This window comes from Agelaius tricolor, unplaced genomic scaffold (assembly GCF_023055355.1).
Source record: "Agelaius tricolor isolate 1412-34295 unplaced genomic scaffold, bAgeTri1.0.p SCAF_11, whole genome shotgun sequence".
NCBI lineage: Eukaryota > Metazoa > Chordata > Aves > Passeriformes > Icteridae > Agelaius > Agelaius tricolor.
Genome location: NW_027269271.1, coordinates 20,476,673 through 20,501,877, shown reverse-complemented (window position 1 = coordinate 20,501,877; position 25,205 = coordinate 20,476,673). Strand labels below are relative to the sequence as shown.

At 49.4% G+C, this 25,205-nt stretch overlaps 1 protein-coding gene across 19 annotated transcripts in view; it reads right to left on the bottom strand.

Moving 5' to 3' along the window:
• PTPRF (protein tyrosine phosphatase receptor type F) overlaps window positions 1-25,205 on the bottom strand; it is a 375,235-nt gene that overhangs the window by 27,625 nt on the left and 322,405 nt on the right. For 6 of the 19 annotated variants that reach the window (XM_071436511.1, XM_071436510.1, XM_071436514.1 and 3 more), the window contains 10 exons: window positions 23,898-24,015; window positions 21,095-21,673; window positions 20,368-20,465; window positions 14,858-15,111; window positions 14,024-14,114; window positions 10,888-11,100; window positions 7,687-7,841; window positions 6,793-6,804; window positions 4,361-4,476; window positions 1,589-1,621 (listed from right to left, as the gene is read on the bottom strand). In XM_071436511.1, the coding sequence (XP_071292612.1) occupies window positions 1,589-1,621; window positions 4,361-4,476; window positions 6,793-6,804; window positions 7,687-7,841; window positions 10,888-11,100; window positions 14,024-14,114; window positions 14,858-15,111; window positions 20,368-20,465; window positions 21,095-21,673; window positions 23,898-24,015 (1,669 nt within the window). The remainder of the gene's footprint in view (window positions 1-1,588; window positions 1,622-4,360; window positions 4,477-6,792; window positions 6,805-7,686; window positions 7,842-10,887; window positions 11,101-14,023; window positions 14,115-14,857; window positions 15,112-20,367; window positions 20,466-21,094; window positions 21,674-23,897; window positions 24,016-25,205) is intronic. The other 13 variants (XM_071436516.1, XM_071436518.1, XM_071436519.1 and 10 more) reach the window with 6 other exon arrangements.

Here is a 25,205-nt window from a genome sequence, read left to right as displayed (position 1 = left end):
TTTTACACGGTGGTGACAAGTCACAAGGTGATAACACAGGAGTGTTACCCTCAGACCTCTGCATAAAACATCTGACATCACTGCACACAGCAAGACCCAATCCAACACACACTCATCCTGCCATTGCTCGGCAGTGCACAGCTACCCATGGATGGCCTGAGAACACACAGACAGGTGGAGAAGGAAATACCCCTATTCTGCCTTGTGCTGAGGTCCTCCTGCAGATGGTCCTGTTTGCCACTTCACCCATCAGGATCCCCGAGGTGGCTGAGCAAGCCCTCAAAGGGACAGAGATGATGCTGGTTTTGGCACAAATTCCTCACTTATGCCAGAACTCTGAGGCTGTAGCTCAGGAGCAGCCTTTGCAGAGCTGCCACTCATGAGCAATTGAATGATGAGAACAGTGTGGGACCAAGACAGAAGTGTGGGACAGGAAGGACAAAGAGACTGGAACACAGTCACAGTATGTGCTTCTTCAAACATGGTTATGTACAGCAGAGCCATGGACCACAGCAGAGCTGCAGAGCCTCATCTCTGCTGAGAAACACAAGGTGGTCTCTCCAAACTTGTGTTTTGCCAGTCAGAGAAGTGTTGCAGCAACAAAAGAGCTGCAAGAGCAGGTGGGGAATAGAGGTGGTTGGAATCCCATTATGGTGAACCTAAACAGCAGCCACTGACAGTGCAGGGCAAGATAGAGATTTGTACACACTGCCAGGACTTCCACAAGCTCTTCCAATTGCTCTTGCAAGAGGACAGTGAGCTCACCACGAGGCTAGAAGAGCTCAGAGGTCTCACAATGCCTGCAGGGAACACACACAGCAAAGCCCTTGGCTCTGCTCCCAGGGGAAGTATTTATCCTACGTCTCCCATTCCTGTGTGCATACACAGATGCCTGTACATCCCAAGGCAGGGTGGCCATGCTTTTATGGTTGTTTGAGGATGAACTTGAAGCTCAGAAGACAAGTGATAAGGGGGAACTTTTATCTGCAGGCTGGTACTACTCCATCCAAGCTGCTAGAGCAGTAAGTGCCTCCTTTATGGCCGGGATTCTGGTACCCAAACTCATGCTGTCCAGAGACCATCATGTGCTCTGTCTGTGACAGAGGTGACCCAGCCTAGGGAAACCAGTTTGCCCAAGGTAGGAAGAGAGTGTGTTCAACCACTGAAGAGCCCCCTTCAATTTGTCCATCTGGGATTTTTAGCAGGTGACTCCCTCCAGAATGGCCAAGGTTATCAGTCCCCACACAGGGCCAGCTGCAGGCCTGGCACCATGGCAGAGCCTGGCCTACCACTCCGAGGGGGTAGGAGGCTGGAGAGCAGGGAAAGGGCTGCTGCAGAAGCCTCCTGGCAGCCCATCACTCGGGACCTTCCCTTCTGCACTGTCCTGCAGTGAGCTGCTGTAGTGCCGTGCGAGCAGTACCGAGCCTGGCCCCACGCATCATGTCAGGAAGTGAATCACTGCCATGTTACAGTCTGCTGTGAGTGAAGGTGATCTTCATGACATTGAAACAAAAAATACAGATATGAGAGAGAAAGGGAAAGAAAAAGCAAAAGGTGTCGAAAGATAAAAACAGGAGTTAAAACTAACTTGAGATATTCGGGCAACAGGGGACACTGGCACCTGCAAAGAAAAGAAATGGGGCAAGAACAGAAATCCCATTAGCCTTTAGTCATCATTGCAGAGGTTCAGAGATGGAAAGACAACGAGATGAAGATGAAAAGGAAAGCACCATATACCACAGCACTGGGAGCTTCCTTCCAGCATAGGACTGAGTGCCTGGCCCTGGGGCTGCTCTGCAACTGGCTGCAGCTGCTGGCTCTGGCCAGTGCTGCCCCCTGACACTGGCAAACAGCTGGAGCTGGAGCTACTTGCAAGGGAGTGAGTCCACAGGCCTTCATGTGACACTGAGAGCTACATTTCTCACTACACACCACTGGCCCCAGTGCCATGCCCCAGGGAAGCCTGCAAGGGCCAGCAGATGGCAGGTACATGGGGAATCTGTGCTCCTCGGTGGCCAGGGGCACTGCACTCAGCCCCAGCCACCTCTGCTCAGTGCCCCTGATCCTCCAGCTCGCTCACAGCTCATCAGCAGCACTACTCAGTCTCCTTTCATGGTGTATTGGGACACTGCCCAGTCCTGTATCCTCTCAGTGACTTGGCACAGCAGTACATTGGTACAGGGCGGCCAACAGTGGGGAATAACCCTTGTCTGAAGTAAAAACCACAAAAATGAAAAGCTTAATATTTAATAACAGTAGACCAATTAATTATGCATTAAACAAGTTTTCCCTGCTCAGCAAGCTCCAGCAGGGAGACCAACTACCAGGGCTGGTGGCCAGCACCTCTTGTCAATGCATCCTCGCAGCACTGCCTCGACCTCCATCAGGTGACAGGGGCAACAGCTTGGGCCCACTGGGCTTGGTGGCTTTCATGTGCCTCATTAACGAGGACAAGCTCATCAGGAGTGGAACAGTCACTTCAAGCTGCACAACACCCCCTTCCATTCCTCAGACACTCACAAGGGATGCAGCAGGGGAAGGGGAGGAGGACAGAGTGCTGTCTCTTGGTGGGGGAGCAGTGTCTGGCAGTATCCCAGGGTCCTGCTGCTGTCTCGAGTGAACTGCGCACTCTGGCTTGGTTTTGTCTCTCCAGAGAGCTCTGCAAACTTAACAAATGAGCAGCATCTTTGGCTTATCCTTACTCACAGTCAGGAAAAGGAAATTTCCTGGCTCCCTCTCTCTGATGGCAGCTCTTGAACCTTGCTACGGGTCTAGCAAGGCAAGGGACACCCTTGCTGCCAACACCCTGACCCTGACCTCTCTGAAGATGGGAGCAGATGCAAGCCCAACAATTCTTCACACAATGCAAGCCACAAGCAGACAGCAAAGATGGCTTTTGTGCCCACATGGAGACATGTCACAGAAGCCTGTCCCCACGCACAGCTGTCCTGGAGCAGCCCTGTTTAACACTGCGCTCCTCCTCAAGAAGCTGCACGCTGTTGCTGACTGTGTGTGATGCCCTCCCTAGTGCTGCTCCTGGTGATCTGCCTGTTGAGATGTTCTTCCTCTGGCACACATGCCTTCCTTGCTCCCCACAGCATTTTCCTCTCATGCTGTGACACCATCCTGTGCTGTGCTGTGACCAATTAATGTGCCAGCTCTGCTGCTGCCCACACGTGAGATCTGCCACTGGTTCTGCCTGGGAGATGCACTAACTACAGACCCCTGACAGCTGCCCTGGCACAGAAAAAGATGTGCTGGTGTAGCTCAACCCAGATGTGAGCCAGACTGCTGTGAGTGGCAACAGGAAAGGCTGTTCTTGCCCCCCCTGCCAGACACAGCAGTTTTACATCAGGAAATGGCCCCTTCAAAACTCTCCTATTAGATGAAAGCTCTTAGATGAATGAACAGCAGGAGGAAAAGGAAAGTAGGTTAGAGACCAGGAGGAGCTGCAAGTTAGAACAGAACTGTATGTGCCTCATTTACTGCTGAACTGCTCCCTCCATCACAAAAGCCCAAGTGCTCCCTCAGTTCATCTAGGACTTGGACTCTCTGAAAGGCTCTGAACGAGTCAGGGCAGAGCCTGTCTCTGATCACTACAATGACAGGTACTGTGCTTGCAGTGCCATCAGAGACGTGCAGACACAAAGCAGCAGCACAAGACCTTTCTGCAGTGTGAAGTACAGCTGCCTCCATGAGCTGGCAAAGCTACAGCCTGAGGCATCCCAGGCCAGTGAAAGCAGCATGCAGAGAATGGCTTTTACTGAACTATTGTCCTCTGCACTGAGACCACCATGACCAGCAGAGTCCTTCAGTGGGCCACAGCACTGGCTGCAGAGCACTGTAGTCTGCAGGTAGCTCTTCTCTTGACCCTTAGCTGACCAGAGCAGGAGAGTCAGCACACCAAAGATCCCAGAATGAAGCTGCTGGGACACCCTCAGCAGTGTAAGAGCTCTGTGTATCTCCTGACTGCCCCAGATACAGCCCATGTGGCCAACACTGCACCAGTTGTGCTCAGCACTGAAGCTCAGGTGTGGAAACTCCCAACTGCATGGAGGCTCCTCCCAGCTCAGGACATAATGAGCTCCACACCGTGTTTGACACACACCACACAACAGACCAGCCCCATCCAGGTTCCCCAGCCTCATGGGCCTGCAGTGACAGGCCCAGCAAGGAGGATTTGCAACCCAGAGAGGAGATACTTGGACATCCTTGGTCTAAAGCCTACTCTGTGTCACTGTGACTGAGAAGGTGTGGATCTCCTGGAGAGTGGGAAGGACTGCAACTCTGCCTCTGGCATGGGGACATGGAGAAGGGGAACCAGAGGAAGCAGGATTCAAGGGGATGAGCTGCTCCTTACCTGGAGTCTGGTAGTTGAGCCTCCTCATCTCAACTGGGTCAGATGAGTGGGCCAAGAGCGAGTCCTTCAGGCCGATGGAGTGCTCATCCTTGGAAGAGGGGGAATGTGCCCTTTTCCTGTGGATAGAGAGGGCAGAGACAAGCTGAGTTCTGGCAGAGACTGGCATGAATCACCCTAGGAAGGAGTCTGGGTGCCTGTGTCCCAGACAGCCAGGAGCATCCCAGGCTCCTGGGGCTCTGGGTAAGTCATATCATCTTCTGTGCCTCCAATTTCCCATCTGTGAAACAGGAAAGATTATATATAAGCAATGTCAGATGTTTGATTAGTGAGGCAGTTTTGAAATGTGGTATTCTGCATAGTATTTATTACAGAAAATGCAGAGAGATGCAAGATACTGTTTCCTCTTACTGTCTCTAGGAACTATTTCCTGTAGTGGAAGGATATAATAAAATTTTTTTTCAAGTATTAGAAATATTTAAATATAGAATGCTGTAATATAATAGTGTAAAGGCTCTTCAGGGTGTGTTTTATTGGGCCATTAATACATGTCTTGAATGGTTGAAGGCACCCAAGGCGTGTATTAATGGAACAATAAAATACAATGTTGTCTCTTCATGCTATATTTATGCCTAAAGCGATGCCACCACCTCAGGCTCTTACTGGAATTCACAGGCAAAGCAGGGACAGATCCAATCACAAAGTGGACAAGTGAATATTAAGGAAAATATAATACTGCAAGAAGAGTTTCTAGCGAATCTCTAGGTCCCACTTCTAGCTCTAGATTACAAATATGGTGGGTATACCCAAGGGCTGGAGGAGGGTGTTGGGCAGGAGCAACACAGCAGTTCTCTCTTCTGAGCCTGTGCTGACCCTGGCACCTGGCCAATAGACTGAGCATGCAGGAATACACAGAGACTTTGTCTTTTGGCTACAGTCCCCAGATGGATTTTGCCTGAACCCCTCTGCTGACCTGATGTTTCCTGGAAGAGAGGGAGCTGCAGTACTGCTGCTGTACACAAATGCTAGCACATTTACCAGCCTGCAAATGGCAACAATCAGTCTGTGCTTTGGTCCTCCTTGTGAGGCCCCTGGAAGCACACTGAAGGGCTGCCAGGGTCTGCACAAAGGCAGCTGCATCCCTGGATAGTAATGACCCTGAACTGTGCAAGATCCCAAATGCTCTCACAGGCACAGGGCACTTTCACTTCCATCAGAGGCTGGGCATGCTGGGCTGCCACTAATGAGAGGCACTTAGAGAAGACACAGTGCATCAATCATGAGTGAAATCTGTGTGTGTTCCTCGTGTGGCCCAGCCTGTAAGCTTCATCTGCAGCCTGAGGCTGCAGCAAACACTGGAGCTGTTCATTGGAGAGAACCAGCTTGTGAGTCTCACCCTACTCTGAGGCATCTCAACATCTCAGAAGCCTTCCAGCTGCCTGGACCAAGACAAAAGAGCTGAAAGACTGAGAGCATTGATAGAAAGAATGGAGAATACACAGCCAACAAATAAACCTCCTATCAGGAGCACAGCATGATGTGCAATGTGCTGCTGTGTACCAGTCCTCAAGCAAACTGGGCCATCTTTTTTGGGGAATGGGCACAGAACATAATTAAACTTTATCTCTGCCTCATTAGCCCAGTCAGGGAAACTCCTAAACCATCCTGCAGATCCCAAGCTACCCACTGCTGCTCAGCTTCAATTAATTCCCATTATAGACTGGCCACTGTGAGTATTACACACAGATACCTTTGGGAGAAAATGCCTCCTCAGAGAGGCTGGACAGCCTAAACCACAGCATCACTCTGGGCATATGGGTGGTGCTGAAGAGGATTTGCTGCTCCCCCATGGGTGAGGATGCAGCAGGGACATGTGTGTCAGCTCTGGGCACTGCAGGCGAGCACTACCTGGTGCTCCACCCACACAAATCTGGGACAAGGTTAACCTAAGGCAAGGTGGGAATACCTTCTATGGGGCCCTGGCACAGAAATCCCCTCTGGGGCCATTTTCTCTCATTAAAGACAAGCAAACATGCTGCTTCTTACAGTTGTCCAGTATTCCCTCAAAGCTTCCTCATTAGAGACTGCAGGAATGCACGTGCATTCTTGAGGGAACAGCTCTCAGTCTGAAGTGACTGAGAAGACAAAGGAACCCCTATAACTGCTGTTATTGTCACGTTTTTTGATTTTTAATTTAATTGCAAAAGCAATCCGGGAAGTCTTTATGTTGGAACTTCTCCCTGAGAGCTGTGAGAGGCTGGCAACTGCTAGGATGCTGATACCTTTGAGGAAACAAAGTCTTTGTAAACTCCTAAGGCTGGCATGCTCCACACTCCCAAAAACAAAGATGCCCCTTAGTAGCTTCAGGCTGGATTTTTAAAAAGGGAAATAGACTTGAAATTTTAGGAAAACAAAAAGATAAAATGGATTCATACCTTTCTTGCTTACTAGATCCAGGGAAAAGCAGGAACAGAAGAAAGGAGATGATCACTGACACAGAAAGGCACTGACTGCACATGCACAGCAGAACTCCATTTAATCAGACAACAAAGGCAGCTCCCTTCCCCAGCTAGAGAGACATATGTAAATAAAGAGCCCAGGAGGAGCAGAACCTCAGAGCTGAGCTGATAGAGAATGACCTACTGTAATTGAAGAGGCTACATGAACACATGCAAATGCAACCCATGGCTCCTCCAGAGGATGAACAATCATCACACGCTACAGTTACAACTGCTCTGACAGGCAGAAGGAGCAGGACTGCTCTGACAGGCAGAAGGAGGTGTCTGCTCCCACAGGGAGCACAGGGTGAGGGTGGTCCTGATCCAGTAGTCAGGACTGAGAGGCCCTAAGAAGAAAGCTCCACTCTGATTTCAGCCTGGCACATCCATGCCCTGTTCTCACCACCAAGGTAATGCTCTTCAGTCAAAATTCACAGGAGGGGGGGCAGCTCCCACAGATCAAGCAGGACATTTCTACAGAGAACCAGTACTAGAGAAGTTCCCAAGGCTGCCAATCCAAGCTGTGACAAGAGAGCAGTCAGACTGGCTTTAGGGACAAAGCTGCTCTCTTCTGTCCCACTGTTCATATGCCTCCAGAGCCCACAGCAGCCGTGTCCTGGGCCTGGTGTTTACTACCTTCTGCAGACCCAGCCCTTCAGCTCTCTTACAAAGGAGCCTTCTGCTGTGCCAGGTAGAGACCTTCCTCCTCCCCATGGCCACAAGGACTGTCTGTCAGAGCACCCTGTAGCTGAAGGTTACAAGGAAGGCCCCGAAGTTGCCAGCACCTCTAGTGCTCCTGCCATAACTGCCATGTCCCAGACTGGATCTCACCTTTTGAAGAGAAGGATGGCAATGACAATGATGATGATCAATATCACAGCCAGGACAGGTCCCATCACCCACAGCATCTCTGGCTCATCCTGCTGCTTTGCTGATGCCACTTCCATCACGATCTCATCCGAGTAGGGGCTGGCTGCATATCTCTTCTGAACAGCACAGGCAGCAGAGGGAGAGAAAAGCAAGCACATTATGCTAAAGCAACAGCTACATCCCTGAAATGCTGAGGTTTCCCCTTGCTGCTGGCTAGCAGAGAATGGTCACACTTCTCAAACCCCAGCAACACACCATGAGAGGCTCCCTCCCTTGGCATCAATGGAGGTCATGCTGTGGCAACAGTTTCTGCCTGGCCTGACACATTCTGGGTGCCAGCAACACTGGAACTGTTTCACTGGTGTGAAACATTCCAGTGCCAGCAACTTCAGGGCTGACAAACCCGACCTGGAGGTGCAAAATTCAAGAAGCCCAGCTAAGAGTCACTTGCCAGCCCTGGACTTTCTTGGAGCCAAATCACAAGCTTCTGAATCCTAAAGAATTGCACAACGAGTCTGGCTGATGATTCCTAAGTGGTTTACAATACCTGCTGTGCTGATATCAACACATCTCTTCAGGATAGAGTTATATTAGGAAAACCCCTGCTGGGTGAGGCAGGTTTTCTTAAAGGAATGAAATGGCAGGAACATTTTCCACCTGATGTCTTTGATAAACAGACCTTAGAAAGAGGCTCATTCGTACTGGTTCCTTTCCCTTCTGCAATGTGGCAGACCAGTGATTTATAACCTGAAGAGACAGCTTTCTAGCCCCACCAGCTAGACAGAATCAGCAGAGACCCAAACCCTTCCTGCAGAAAAATGACACCACACCTGCTGTTCTGCTGCTGTTTCTAAGGCTTACAGAGCTGTGTTGTATCCTCACAGCGCAGAGCTGCTGGGTCAGAAGGGTTAAATGCTGCAAAAACAAATCCTTTCTACCTATTAGAGAGGGCCAGAGCTGTATCAGTTCCATGTCTGTGGCTTTTGAGCAGCACCTGCTGCCAGGCATTAAGGAGTTAGAAAGCTCTGCTCCTGCCATAGAAAGTTTTGGTCACAGAAGAGGTGCCTGTGGATCTATAAATCTCCTGCTTTAAGGCTGGAGTTTAAATGTGTACTTCATGTCTTCACATATGTGAGGAAAAGGGAAGAATCAAGCCTGCTGCTGTCACACAAATGCACATCTTGATCTACTCTCACAGGTGCCCTTGATCCCAGCCAGGCTGGTTTCAAACGTGTGGAGTACAGAAAACGCTCTTATCTGGGACATCCTTCTGGCAGCACGCACTAGTTCAGCATCCTAGCTGCTCTCCTCAGACTTATCAGCAGAGGTGCCACTCTCTGGAAAGAAGTGTGGGGAGTGGTTGCCACTTTGTGAAACCTTTCAGCCCTACAAGACCCTGTTTCAATAACTGAAATAGCTGCCAGCTCCTGGTTTAATGATGTTCTTAGAGGATGTCTGCACAGGACCACTGCAACCCATCAGACTGTTCCTACACTGCTGTGTCCAGCTCAAATAACAGGGCAGGGAGCCAGCTACAGCTCTGAGCATGGCACAGACAAGAAGGCCTGTGAGTCCCCTTCCTTGGGCAAGGGTGCTCTGTGAGGGAGCAAAAAGGCTTTGCCTGGAACTCCCCAGGAAGGTCAAGGTGCATTGGTGGGGCAGGGAAGGAGCCCACACAAGTATGCAGCAAAGTGTGACCATCTCCAAAGCTTTGTGTAAGGGGCGGAGATTCATACTTTTTTCAGATACACTATGGAGGCATTGCCTTCCAAGGGAAGTCAGAGGCAGAAGAGATCAGAAGGACTGTTATCTCAGTGGCATTTCCAAAGGCAGACTCAGAGGAGCAGGTGCCCCTGCTCCCAGAGACAGTGTTTCAATCACATTCCCTCTGCTTTTGAAGGAGGGCAATGTTAAGCTCTCCTGCTGACACTTAGAGAGGAAGCAATTTCAGAGGAGCTGGGTGAGGGAAACAGGGCACAGCCTGTGCCTCATGCTCCAAATGAAAGGGAATGTGGTGCAGCAGGGGATGCAGAAAGGTGGTCTGTGGGAGCAGGGTATATAGGAGGTTTGTAGGAGCTCTGCCGCTGGCTGGTGGCTTACTAGAGGGCTGTGGCAGGTCTGTGCTAGTGAGGAGATGATGATTATAGTTGGGATCAACTAGTTAGGAGATGATGATTATAGTTGGGATCAACTAGTTAAGGTCACCTCTTCTTGCAAGGGATTGTCAGGATAGTCATCTCAAGGCCTCTGCCTTACCTTGTTGTTAATCTGTGACTCTTCTTCCCTCACCAGTGTGCACATTTTGCCACAAGAACATGTGAGCTGGATGAGTAATGAAGAACCTGACCAGCCCTAATTAGGCATTACAAGCAAATGAGGCTGAGGAAGGAAGCCACAGTTTGGAATCCAACCAAAGGATTCGGTACATCTCTGTTATTTCCATTATTTACACACTGGCAGCTGCTACTGCTGCCACCACCACTCCTGCCCTGTGTTTACAGCTGGACATTGATGTCCAGCTCTTGCAGAGCTGCTCCTTGCTTATTGCATCAGCCCCTCCCGTGCCCAGGCCCTGTGTGCTGCTGCTTTCCAGCAGGGAGACATGCAGGAGCAGGAATCCCCACACAGCAGGGAACTGTGCACCTTTGCCCTGCTGATAATCCACTGTGATGGGAGACAAGTTTGCTTCTCCAGGTGTCATCTCAAAGTGAAATTCTGGGCAGAGAAGTGCCTGTGAGGGCAGGCTTGCAGGGAGAACATCCTGTTCACTGCAGTCTCAGCAGTCTGTGCAGGGTAGGATTTTGTGGACTGTTTTCTACAGACACTTGAACCAAAGCAGAATGAGAACCCATCCCAACCATGTGCCAAGGTCCTGAGCACAGCCCTGCAAGCCAGAACTGAGCTTGTGCAGAACGTGTGTGTTGACACTGTCCTCCACACTCATCTGTTATGCGGAGCACACGGTGCCATTTCCCTCCAAAAACACCATTTATCAAGTCAATTCCCACGGCTGCCTCTGCTCCTTCAGGCCAGCCATGCAGCCTCCCTCCTTCCTTCACAGAAAATGCTGTCATCCTGCCTTGCAGCAATTGCTCACCCTGCCTGCACTGAGCCCAGCTCAGCTCTGCCAGCACAGGCTGTGTCCCCCCAGAGGGTCCTTACCGTGTCCCCATCCTCCAGCGAGGCCAGCACGAAGCAGCGATAGCTCAGGTCTTGGGACAGAGGCTTGTTGTAGAAACCTTTGTAGTTCTTCTCATCCCCCAGGGTGAAGGTCTCAGGCAGCACATCCACTTGAGCAGCAATGTAGGGCTTCAGTCTGTCTGCCTGGCGTCGCTGCCGCCTGCTCTGACTCCCCTGGCTGATGGCCTCCAGCAGCTGGGGACAAACAAAGTGCCATCACTACTGCTGACAGCATGGCTCCACCTCACACTGCCACCTCCCTGGCTGCAGCACTCAGCAGGGGTGAAGGGAAGGGAGGAGAAGGTAACTGGCTTTGATTTGTATCTGGTGGTATTAAGGAGCCAGAGGCAAGGATTATCCATTTAGGCATTGCTGGGGCATCTGTCACAGAACCTCACTGCAAGAACCTCCACAAGGATCTCAATTTTGGAAGTGTCCTGAGTCCTGGGAAGCTGACATGGAAAATGTTAGGGCTGAGACAGCCTGGCTGTGACTGTTCCCCTGAGTCATGTATCCCAAAGGGCTCTGAGAAAACCAAGCCATGTTCTGTGGCCTAATTATTGGTCTGGACAGCAGCTCACACTCTCTACAGACACTGGATGTGAATTACAGCTGATGCCAATGTTCAGGGAAAAAGTGACATTTGCTGCATCTTTTCCTTCTGCCAGTGCCCCTGTATCTCACCTGCTGCTGTGGTGCTGGCAGAGCTTTGTTTAAACCATGCAGAATGGTAACAGATTTCATGGAATGTTCAGAGTAAAAATGGCAAATTTCATAGCCACAAGTTAATGAAAAAGGATATAATGCACAAAAATCCAATTGCACTGCTAAGAATGACTCTCAAATGGTTAAAGATCTTTTTTTTCCAATGAATAAAAATGAACATCAAGTTTGGAAGAGAAATTCTAATTCAAAATGAAGAAGGAGGGATGAAATACATTTCACACAGAAATTTATCAAGGCAACATTGTCAGGGCAGATGGGGAACACCAGATGTGCACACAAAGTCACACTGCTGAGCTGGGCTTACTCCCCCTGAGGAGGAGAAGCTGGGTAAGAAACCCCTTACTCTTTCCCCTTGACAGTCCATCCTTGTCCTCTTATCAGTACTCACATAGAAGCAATTGAGGAAACTATACCTTGTCATTATAGTAGCACCAGAAAAAAAAAAAAAGAGGCTGGTGAAATCTTAGTTTCACAAATGTCATTGTAATCCCAAGGGGGAAAAGCAGAAAGATAGATTTTGGAGTGTGGAGTTGGCTTCCTATTCCTACACCCATCTCTTGCATCTGGCTGAGATTACAGCTGAGCCCTTTGGAGCAGAACGTGCAGCTCTATGTGCATGTACACAAAACCACAAGGCTCTAGTTGTGGTTAAGGTTGCTGGAGGCTTCTGCCACTTATACATGTAATGCACAGCAAAAGACTGCATCAGAAAACTGCTAGGCCTGCAAAGTTCAGATCCTGAAAAATTAGAAAATTAATACTGCCTGTGCAAAATTAATTCAGCTGTCTTATGTACATGCATTGTGCTGCACCCTTGACTGCAGTCACAGACTATCTTTTCTGTAAGTCCTCTGCTTTGTTCAATACACAGGACAGACAGTGCCTAATCAAAGAGCAGATATTCCACATTTTGTTTTCTTCTTTGCATTATGCAGCCTGAGGCCTTGTTTATTGCTTACTATTCAAATCCAGCTCTGAAGACAAAATTAATAATTTCCTCATGGGCTTTTCTATGGCGCTGATCACTATAGTATTACAAGCACTTCACAAACATTAATGATCTTATCTTCCAAACAACCATATGAGTCAAGATAAAAGTGATTATCCCAATTTTACAGATGAAGAACAGAAACACTGAAACATTAATGTAAAAAAAAGTCCACAAAATTTGAATGTCAAATTGAAAAGATATCAGCTTGTTTTGTTTTTCAAGAAAACTTAGTATTTTCTTTATAGCACTGACTGTATCCAGCTCCTATTGACTTTCTCTGCAGCTGGGGATGCTTAGGCTTTGCAAATGAGAGCTCCAGGATCTCAAACTGAGCACTCAAAAACATCACATATGCAAGACACTGGCTGCTAATGAAAATTTTGGCTTAAATAATTCGCCCGAGGCTGGGTGAGACAGTGACAAAACTATTTTTTTCGACAGCTTTCAACCATCTAAAGCTGAAGACCAAAGTAACCTTCCTCATGCTGGTCCTCTTTTCCTTGTGACATCTGTGATGCTGGAAAACTTCTGCAGGGTGATGGTTCTCCATCACACAGCTGTGCTTCATTTGCAGAACAGAACCACAAATACAACTGTGGAGCTGGAACCTCACAAGAACAACTGTGTGGTCGTGTAAATAATGCCAAGGGCTGACTTGCAGCTTCTGACTGTTTGTCATTTCTGACTGCTTCAAGCTTGCATCTTTGTTACCTTAATGGATCTTTCTGTGTGTGATTTGTTGGAATTTTTCCTTTACATTTTGGGGGTGGTGTGTGTGGGGAAGAAAGAGCCCACAAAGCCCTTGTGTGGGAGTCTCCTGACACCTGCACATGCCTTGGGTGTCAGAGCACTCCTGGCACAGGACAAGCTGCTCTTGGGGTAATGGCTGGTGAATGCTCAGAGCCTTTAAGAAGCAGGTGTGAAGGGAGCTTTGTGGGTTTTGTTAGATACATGAATGAACTCTTTATCTACACTGCAGGCTTAGGTCCTGTCCAGAGAGGGAAAAGCCTCCTGACAAAAAAAGCTTAATAAACTGAAACCAATAGTTTTCTCTCCTAGCTTGTTTTAAATATCAGCACGGTCATTTCATCCAAAAAAGGCTGCAAGGACTGTACAACTGTAACAGGATCTGTGCTGGGCAGAGCTCTGAGACACTCAGGTGCTGTCTCCTAAGGGGGCACATTCTGGGAGGTGGTGGCTCCTCCTTAGCTTGACTCCAACCTCCTTCCTAGAGAGCCTCATGAATAAAGGCTAAGGGGGCACCCATCCCACAGCCCTCATCTCTGATGTGCAGCCTGTATCTTGTGTTATTGCATCCATGCTGCTGCCAGGAGGCCTGGGCAAAGTGTGCTGGGCTGTTTGGGAACCACTTCCAGCAGAGCAGCTGCTGCAGGCTCCTACCTGGTCCAGCTCCATCTCATCAGGCGTCCGCCACCGAGCAGTCAGGGTGCTGGTGCTCTGGTCTGCTGGCACAACCACGATGTAGTACCACCTGGGAAGGAAGGAAGGAAGTGTAAACACTGCACCCTGAGCCATCTCAGGCTCCCTGACCATTGGCATATCTCCCAGTGGTGTCCCTGACCATTTGGCAGGTCACCAAATAATGTGTGCCATATGACTCAAGGATGACCTACTCCTTTCCCCGGCCTCTGAACAGCAGAAGAGCTCAGTAAGGAAAAGGCTGGCTTCCAGCTGCACCAGAGAAGAGAATACTCATTACCACTCATTAGGATAATGAAGATCTACAGACTGGGTTCCAGAGAGTGGTGTAGGAGCTGTGAGAAGGACATTTATATAATCGGATTGTAGCAAGAACCCTGGGGAAATTGTGCTTCAGCTCAAGGATACCACAGTAACGAATAAGACTTCCACAAACTCGCTTTTTTAATCTCCTTGAGGCTTTAGGCATTATTTATTTAAAGGATATTATACAGTGTCAGAGAAAGTCCCTCCTGATCCTCAACTGTATTTTTGCCGGTAGCATCTGGAGTATACCCACCAGGGTGAGGGCAAACTGTCAGAGAATTGTCTTAATTTTATTACACATCAATATTTGCTCAGAAAAAGCCAAGACCATGATCCATAATGTGGGTAAATGCCTGCCTCTGTACCACAGCCTGCTTGGAAATTCACTCCCAGGTTACAAAATCCACACATTGGCAGAGATCTGCCCTGCCTTTCTCTCCCCACCCCTAGCCCCCCACCCTGCCTTCTCCACCCAGGAACGGCACCTACCGAACTGGCACAGTGGTCTGCACTTTGGGAAGAGTTAGTGTGAATTTTCCTTCCTGTATGTACTTGTTTGTGGCGATGGGTTTGCTTTGCAGGACATCAGGAGCAGTGCGGATTGAGACGAGGTGCTGGAGCCCCCCTGCACTGCTCCCACGGTTCATTAGCACAAAGGAATAGTCTGTGTCTGGCTGGAGGTCACTTATGAGCTTCTTCATCGAGTGGCCGTCCACCTCCACACTCTGGCTATTGTACAGAATCTGAAACAGGAAAAGGACATGTTCATGCAGCTGACAGCTGCTGCTGCAAACTCACACTCAAAATAGCAGCACTAGAGATGACAGTCTGGCTCTGGGCCCTCCCTCAGGTGGTTTGGCTACTGTATGCTTTGTAAACAGCCATAAATCTTTAGCTAAAGAAGAGCAACCCCCAGCAGAGGGTGGGTGAGCTGTGCTCCCCATGCCTCGCAGTGATGGAGCACAGAGGGGTCATCTCAGCCTGGGTGGCCAGGCCAGCAGTGAGGCTGGTGGTGCCACATGCACTGCTTTTCAGTACCTACTTGGGGGAGGAATCCAGATGGCTGTGCCTTGCCCCCATGTGGAAATGAATGGGTCTTTGTTTCCTGTCTCATGAGGCTTGTGGTGTAAAATCCTGTCTGCTTTAAATTGGTGTCACTCCCGTGTCTACCAGCTGATGCCTGGTTGGATGCTTAAGGCAGATCATCCCCCTCCCAGCAAGGTGACCGGGGGGGTTACACGCCTCACCAATGATCTGACAAATCCGGCACAGGGCTCACAAATTGGTACCCAGGATGGCGGCTCTGCAGGTGTGACACCCTGTCGTCATGGCAACAGATGCTGGCGCCACAGCCGTGGGCAGGAGGTCGGAGCAGCTTTTCCCTGCCGTGCCTGCAGCGAGGGCTGTGGGCAGGGCAGGGCAGGGCTGCTGCTGCCTGGGGGCAGCCCCCCATGCACAGCCTCCCCCCACGGACCCCTCAGCTAACAACATTTCTCAATGCCCTGTTGCAGATATGCAGGACCCCCACCTCCCCCCAGGCACAGCAGCCATGGGCACTGCTGGATTAGCTGAACCCAGAAGCCCATCTGCACTGGGAACCTCCATCCTGATCCTGCTGGAACAACTCCTTATCCCGAAACCCTGGGTGCTGCCTCTGCAAAGCAGGACCTCACACAGTTCCCAGAGACCAATGGGGTGTACACAGCTAGAGAGGCCATAGGTTGTGTCCCAGCTGTGAAAAACCAGCACATTTCTTTGTACCAGGGGACTGTTCAGCATGGCAGGGGAGTGCTGGATTTCTGACAGTGATGTAGAGACACAGCATGCCAAAAACTGGCAATGGTAGAGCTGGAGCATGTTAAACCATGCCAATTACTAGGTGTTACAGGCAGAGACCTCATGGTAAAATGTGCTTGTTTCAACAGTGGCCTTGAAAGAAAGAGAAGACAGTGGAAGAGAATTCTGTGGAAGACTCATTATTTGAAATACTTTTTCACCAGCTCAGCCCACTGTTCAGGCTGATGCCGGCAGCAAGGGGGGGACCAAACTTTCCTTCAAGTCCCCTTTTCAGCAGGTGGCTGAACTCTACAGAAAGCTGCCAGCATTCTAGGACAAGGGCAGCTGATTAGCACTGCTCTAATGTTCAGTGTTGGAGCTGGAAGGAAAAGAGAGGTCCTGGAAAGAGATTTGAAGGACAGCGGAGCACAAGGACCTGGCTAGGCCTAGAATTTGCAGCTCAGCTTTTGTGTTATCCAAACAACAATACCCACAGCATGCTTCAGTCCTCTCCATGTCACTTTGCATGGAGATCAGGATAGGAAAAGACCTCCAGCTTTGCTGTTGAGAAAAGACTCCTAACAGGTAACACAGCAGCAGAGAGAAGCCAGCTATGGAGAAGAGATGCAATCAATCTCATTTGTTGACGTGCTTCAGTTTTCAGGAATGGACTGTGAAAGTAAGCACCAAGTAACTAAAGCAACAGGTTTGCAGGGACAAAGGCCCTGCTGCTGCTCCACATGTGAGCAAGGCTGTCAAAGGTGGCATAGTAGAACAGCCAGAGAGAATTGTTTTCTGTTGTGACTCCTCTTAATAGTATTTTCTCCCAGGTTTTAATCCCTTTCTCCGAAGACATGTGTATCAGCTGAGTGCTAAAATGAGTGAAAAATAAAAATGAAGAAATGCTTCTTGCAGCACTGGAATCAGATAAGTAGATGCTCTGGCACAGAATTAGATACACCATAAACAGGACTACTAGACTTCAAATCATCTTTGCAGCTTTGCTGTCTGGACCAGCACCACCCCTTCCAATGACATTGGAACATGTAGTTCAGGTCTAGTCTAGTACAGGTCTAGATACACCAGCTGCCAGTAAGTCAGGGCATGTTCTGGGGAGCAGCAAGACCTCTCTTTCATGTGCTCCCACACAGATTTGAACAAAACCAAACTTCCAACATTAAAACCTATGCTGAAAGGATGATAAGCCCACAGAGTTCTGCTGCCTCTTGGATAAGATTTCTCATTATGAATTCTTCCCTAATAAAGGCATCACCAACTGCTTCTCAATGTGCTCTAGGGAAGACACCCACCAACTGCCTGCACATGAGCATGTGCTGGGACAGAGCCTTTTTTTCCTAGAGCAAGAGGAGGCAGAAGAGATGGTAAGCATTTCAGTTCAGAGTTTTCCTGCTGCTCTGCACTGTAACTGGCAAAGACACAGCCTCTGAATCAGTGCTAACACCAGATGATGATTTTTATTGCCATGCACAGGAGTTTGCATCCAAAGACAGTGAAATTGGCATTTGCAATGCTTTCCTGAAGCATTCTCTGCCATACCTCCTTTTCACAGCTGCTGCAGCAGTTCCACATCCCTTTACCTGCCACAACACATTGTCTTCTCAAATGTTATGCACCATTAGTTAAGGCCTCTACATAAACCTTACACTAATGTAAGGGCTCAGAGACAGTCATCCATGTGCAGCTGGAAGATGCCTGGAAGCTCAAGCAGGAATGCTATTTAGAGGTTGCATCATGGCCCACTGGTAACTACCAGAGTCAGCAGCAAATCTGGCCCAAGGGCTCTGAACTGCCAAACAGTGCTGACTAGCCCATAGATTGCTGTAAAATGTCATCACTGCTGCTCCTACCTAGAGGAGAAGATTTGCAAAGCTAGGTGGGTCCAAATGTCACTGCTGAAGTTCTCACATTTGATTTCAAGGCAGTGTAGAATGTATTGAACTAAAAGATGAAAAGACATAGTGTGCAACACTGGGAAAAATAACAACTCGATGGAAAAGTAGACAAGGCTGGAGTATTTGCAGGCAGGAGTAATTACTACATTCTATGGGACACACTGTGAGAAAGCACTGCCCAGCATTCTCAGGGGTTATTTCCAAACCTAGATCATTATAATTTTCAAAAGGCACTGTTCCTTCTGCCCATTTCTAAAATACCTTGTAATGCTGCCTTTAACCAATATATCCTCTGTCCCATGCTTAAGTTGAAGAATGTATCTCAGGAAAATGCACTTTCCCCAAGGAGAAGGTTGTATCCGTCTTGCACTTCCCATGAAAGATCCAGAACAGCCTTCCGCAGTGAAATAAAATAAAGGAATAGTGCCTCTGCTCCACCACAACTGCTGGGCAACATTTTACAAGGAATTTATCTCTTGGACCAGAAGAAGCTGTGAAAATTCCCCAAAGAGATCTCAAAACTTCATTATTGATTTGGCAGCAATGAAGAATCTTAAGGTCTCAGTTCATTCTCTAATAAAAAAAGCACCAGTCCTGCCTGTGCCTCACTATTCATTGTCGGAACAATATCTACTTTAATTAAATCTGTTAAAGTAGAATATGACACCCTTTGGGACATAGATTTAGCATGAGACTGTTTATCAAGTGTAGATAATATTAATTGTTCCCATGGAGATTTATCTGCTATGCTAGTTACAGTATTAGGCTCTGGCCTCAGCCTCCCATGTGCCTGAATTGGAGGAGAGAGGTGAACCTTGTTTATAAAAACACAGAATCCTGAAGGTTAAGGATTTCTTTCAACTGGCACAATCAATGAGTTAGAGCTGACCCTCTTAGCTCCTGGCCTTGACTCACATGTGTCTCCAAGTCTGGGAATATTCATAAAAGGAAGGCACTATTAGAGAAATATCCTTTTAACACTCTGGTTTGCATGACTGCTCTTAGTTAACAAGTGGCTAATGCCATCTCCCATGTCAGCCGAGGGTTAACCCACAGCAGGAGCAGACCCTGAGTCACCTTGTGATAGCCATCACAGCTATGCAGCCAGGAGAGGAGACAGACAGGGCATCAGCACTACATCCCTGGCTCCTGGCTGCCTCCAGCCACTCCCCCATCCCTGTGTGGTAGGAATGCTCCCAAGGTCACACTGTCCCTCTCCACTGCAATGTGGGCTTTGGGCCACAAGACAAGGCAAAATGAAGCACACTGGCTCTGCAGCAGAGTGCCAAGTAACAGGCTCTGTGAAGTTCCTTGCAGCCAGACATCTGAACACTGATCCTAATGCGCCCTACATCTGGGAGAGCTTTGAATACCACAAGGTCTTCACAAAAGCCTTGTCTGCTTCAGCTAAACTGTATGTTAACAACTGCTTGCTATTGATCAAGGTAATTCAGCTTCAGGGTTTAAACAAGGAGAGTTAGTAACAAGGAAGGGGAGGTACTCACACACTTTGATGTGGATGCAGTTCAAGATTTCCCCTCATTCCCCTGGCCACGGATCCCCCACAGCTCATGCAGGCCTTGTATTTGCACTTTGGGCACAGCATGGCAGGGGGCACATGCAAGGAGAAAGAGAAGTCACACTGCTTCCACCCCAGCACCTTTGCAGAGGCAGCAGATTGGTGCTGAGACTGGGAAGGTTATCTTCAATGATGTGACATGTTGGTCTTGTTTCTTAAAGGAGAGAAACTGCACTGAGATGTACACACTCCAGTCTTTACCCACATAAGGGACAAGTACTGGGGGTCAGACAAGAGCAGGAAGGCAGGGTCATCAGTGTTGTCTGCAGCCTGCTGGATGACATCACATCCAGAACTGTACTGATGAAAACAGAGCAGCATTCCTGCACAGTTCCCTCTGTACTGACTCATTTTGTGCTGCTCACACTTTAAGACCTTCAGGAAGTTTGATGATGCTTCTTCCCTTCACTCCCTGAGATTATGCATCTGCCCTGATGCTCTGAAGTAACTCATGAAGGTGATATGGATCTTTGAAAGAGGACTTGTTGCAAAAGGGGTTACTCTTAGTTTTATTCACTGGCTGGTTTTCAGACCACTTTGTCCTGCTAATTTCTTGTGATTAAATCAAATTTATAACTTTTCAGACCTCAGCTCCATGTCATGCATCAGGACAAGCTTGTGTGGCCACCTACAGTGGTGAGCCTGACTGACAGGACCCAGCTGACGCTGTGATCCACTGTCCTGCTCACTGCTACAGGTGGAGCTTCCTGCCCTCCAAATCCCACTCTTACCTTAAAAGGCACTGCAGATTTATAGGAGTCAGGCACTTCCCAGCTCAGCAACACAGATGTTTTCATGACGGCATTGACACGGAAGTTCTTAGCAAACACTGGAATGAAAAACAAGGTATTTGAGCACTGCAAAGCCAAGTCAGGAGGGAGCCAGGCGGCAGCTCGACTCCAAGTCTCTTTGTCTAACTCAGCAGCAGAGGTCAAAGAGTTCAGCTACAGCAGAGAAGTAAGAAATGAGGAGAAGAGAGCAGTAGCCTTTCACCAAATCTACAGTCTCCAGAGGAGTTCTGCTTTTTGACTACACTTTTCAGCATCACAGAAAGGAAGTTGTAGGCTGAGCTGCAGCCTTTCTCTATCCCCACTCCACTCACATTCCCTTGGCCCTTTGTCATGATCAAACAGCAGTGTAATTCAGGTATTGGATCTGCAGATGATCCTACTCAGCCACCCGCTCCAGTTCAAGCAAGAGCCTTTCATGTACAAATATAACATCCAAGTGTGCCTGTGGATGCAATTAGGGTACTACCAACGCCCCTCTCCCCCCAGATGGCAACTTTAGAAAATCTTTGCTGAGCTTTCCCTCACTGAACTAGTTTTAGACTGGGGAGCCACACAGTACCTGATCACAACAGTCAGAGCAGAGGGGAGCGAAGCCTCATGAACCAAAGCAAAGATCCCTGTCCTGGAGGCAGAGCTTCCTGCTAGGGTTTGTTAGAGGGGCACTTACCTTGCTCTACAGGCATGGTCCGGGACTGGATGCTGGGGCTGAGTGGCCCAGCCCCCTTATTGGTGCGGGCCCTCACTTTGATGTCGTAAGTGGTATCAGGTTTCAAATTTGTCAAAGTGATACTCGTGTCCTTGGTGATGTTAGCCAGGTCCTGCTGGCTATTTATGTCCCTGTATACCACTGTGTAGTTGACGATCTTGCCGTTCCTTTCTGCCAAGACCGGGGGGTCCCAGGCAACTTCTGTGGTGGAAGTGGTGAGACCCACCACACGCAGGTTCTGCGGGAAGCCGCTCGGCACATCTTCGGCAGTGGTGATCTCCTTCTCAAACTCCTCTCCTGGGCCAGCTCTGTTCTTGGCAGACAACTTGAAGAGGTATGTGGCCCCCTTGTGCAGGTTGGTCACTGTGTAGTGATGGTCTCTCTTCCCGAAGTCTATCGTGTTCATTTTTTCCTCATCCAGACGTCTGTACTGCAGCCGGTAACCCAGCAGCTCCCCTACCATCTCCTTGGGTGGGTGCCACTGGATGAGGGCTGTGTTCATGGCTGTCGTGCTAATCATCATGGTGGGCTTCCCCGGGACTGCAACATAAACACACAATGACCATCTATAGCCTGGGAGGAGGGAAGGAAGGACCGCTTCCGTGCTGCTCAGTCCATGAGGAGCGAGGAAAGTGGGAAAGTTCAGACAACAGGGTGAAGAGGATGACAGACAATTCACAGGGATAGAGGCAGACTGACCCTAATCCAGTGGCGAGGGAAGCTGGAGCCAGCCAGCTCTCGGTTGCCATTTTCCCACGTGCTGCCATTTAAACAGGATATAAATTCAGCCATATCCAGCCCCAAAATTCATCCCCTTTTACAGGAAACGATTAAGGTACCTCAAAGCATCATATTTATCTCAGAGAAGATCTGAATCCCGTCCTCCCAATCAGTGGTCTTCAGACACTCCAGCTAGTGCACAGCACCAGGCCATGCTGGCCCTGAGGCACTGCACCACAGGAGACACCCCGAAGCCCGATTCCAGCGCCCTGGTCTGTCTGGAGGCAGACAAATTTCATCCTGAAACCTTGCAGTTTTACCATCTGCAGAGGCAGCGAGCAGAGCTGGGTGGGCTGTTTGCCATCAGAATATATTTTGGTTTAGTTGAGAAGCAGATTCGTGATGTCAGTGTCGATGGGAGAGGTGAACACAAGCGTTCCACAGGATTTTTGCTTATGCTGCACAAGTCAAGGGGTGTCGCCGTCACTGGTTAGGAACTGATGGCTTTAAATTGATGGTTTAATACCTTGATCTCCTTCAGTTAAAAAAAGGATGTGTCTTCACATCAGCTCAGATTTGTAAACAAATCAACTGATAGGAAAGATACTCAGAATCAAAGGCATGGGGCCATAGATATGAAAAAAAAAAGAAAAAAAAAGAAAAAAAGAAAAGGGATTGCAGCCAAACCTAGTTAAATATCCTTGCAGTTTTTTGAAATGTGTGAGCCCACAGTCGAGCACAAGAGAAAACCATATTTGCCAGAATGATGCCCGCTTTCTGCCATCAGAGGGCGACACCAACGCTCCCCTTTGAGGTCATGCCTGCAGTCGAGCCCGTACAAAGGCCCTGAGAGCGTTTTTATAGGTATTTAAGACATATAATTACATTGCCATTGCCAGTGCCATCCTCGTTACACTCATAATACAACGTCTAACAGCAGCTAGTATTAAGGGACACAGTATTTTCAAAGCTGATTCCAAATATTAACCTTAAAATGCGCATCATAACATGGGAAGATCCACTGTGATTTACAGTACAACACTGGGATGTTTAGGAAGCTCTTCCTGTTTATAGGACAGCTGTAGCAATTTGATGAACAGAAAATACATCATGGCAAGGCACCAGGGAGACAGCATTTGAGATTGTGACAGTGGAAACTACCTCTGGAGCTCCCCATATGCAGCGCGGAGGAGATAGCAAGCTGTTCCTTGTTTAAAAGCACCAGGAACAAAGGCTCTCAGTTTGCACAAGCTGCATTCCCATAACAACAACTGGTAAATGCTGTTCCCGTGGCTGATGTGAGGAAGCAGAAGGATTATTGGTTGTAGGACAGGCTAGTGAGTGGACAAGACAGTGTCAACTAGTTGGTACCACTGCCAAAGGCAAGCTTGACCACACCTGGAGGGAAGTGCCAGATGACTCCTGGGTGCTCCAGCTCCAGGCGCAGGTACGACCTACTGAGACAGCAGAACCGAACTGGCTGGGATCACCAGGACCTAGAAGTTGTGTCTGCAGCACTTCTGTGGCAGATTTGTTGCATTCCAGGTTTTACCATGGCTCTAGGAGCAGCCAGGCTCAGCCATGTAAGCAGTATCAATGGCAGAGGGGAGCTGAGAAGCCCCTCTTAGGAGCCCGCTGTGCCAGGGGCCCCTCCAGGCAGCACTGCAGTCACCACAGGAAGCAAGAAATGGCACTTGCCTAAAGGAACAAGGTGAGGACAGGCCAGGACTCCAAAGCTGAGGGAGAGCCTGGACTTTCAGGCTTCCTGTTCCCAGGTCTCTGGACTATGCAGATGAGCTCAGACCCATGAGTTTCAATGTTCTCTCACCAGCCCTGGTAGAGTATCTCCATCTGTTTGCTGCAGTTTGCTCAGGTGATCCAGTGGCAAAGACTGTTAAGCATGGGCTAGAGATCACAAGAGTTTGTACCTCTGCAGCATCTCCACCCCTCTTGCTTCCTCCTGGCCTTGGCCATGCTCCCCACGCACCTCTTGGGAGGTTTTACCACCACCTCATGAGGCTGTGACACTGCTCCCCACACTCACCTGCCCCTGTGGTGGTGATGACTTTGGGCTTGCTGCGGGCACCATCTCCTTTGGTGGTGTAGGCAGCAACTGTGACGGAGTAGGTGGTTTCTGGCAGCAGGCCTCCAATGACTGTCTCCTGGGAGCACATTCACGAGGCAGAGAGGAGGCAAACGAGAAGAGTAAATACTTGTTACTGGAGTGAGCCAAAGGAAGGCACCAGGGTCAGTGTCTCCAACAGCAACACACTGACAACACTCTCTGGCTCACACTCATGCATCGTGCTCACACACATGTTGCACAGAGCCAGCAAACAACTGCTGCCACTCCAACACTCACGTGCCTCATTTCAACCCCTGCCTTTAACACTTGGCCTTTCCAGGGACCCACCAGCAACCCATGTCAGCAGCTCTGCTCTCCCACGGCTTCTGCCAAGAGGGAGATTTGATCCAGATATGGGCCTGTGTGAAAGCTAAGTAAGAGGACTGTGGAGCTGTGAACCAGAGCAAAAGTCAGTTCACCTGGCTATGAGAATCTCTTGGGGGGTAATTCCAGGGTTTTTAAAGTTGTGTCTTGCAGCAGAGCCATGGGGAGCACAGGGAGGCAGTGCAGGGGTGGGGGGCCCCGGGCAGGGAGCACCTGCAGCTCCAAGCATTGTGTTCACCCTCCTTGCCAGGCACTGGGTTGCAGGGATGGGATAGGTCAGTGCAAGGCCCTGGCAAGACCTGGGGGGAAAACCTCCATCGTGGGAGGTCTGGGAGGGGGGCGGACTCACAGGGTGCATCCTTGCAAGCTCTGGCTTCTTCTGGGCAGGAGAAGGGCATGGCTCTGCACTTCAATTTGAGATCAAAGAGAGGAGCACTGCTCCTCCCTCCTGGCCTCCAGCAGCAATGTGACTGGTGCCAAGCCTGGCTGGCCAGGCCTGTGAGCTCAGCGAGCTCAGCAGCTCCCAGCAGCTTGGGCAGGTACCCCTGAGCAGCATTCATCTGTGGTGCTGTGGGAGTGTCTGGGCCATTAGCACTAATAACCCATTGGGTCAGGGAGCAAGAGATGAGCAGGCTGGAGAAGGGGCTGGGGGAGCTTTTGGAATGGAGGCAGCGGCTCCATGTTGGTTATTTACCCCTTCAGACAAGGCGACGAGCAGAGATGGAGCAGGTTAAGTTTGAGCTGCTGAGAACAGGCAGCATGGGCACTGTCAGAAGCTGCTCCAGGGGGCTGACCCCTGCCCAGGGGATCCTTGCCAGCTTGAGGGGTACCAGGGGTGCCTGTGGTTGCAGCCACTCTCCCATCACTCACTCACACAAACACCCACGCTATTAAACCTGCTGA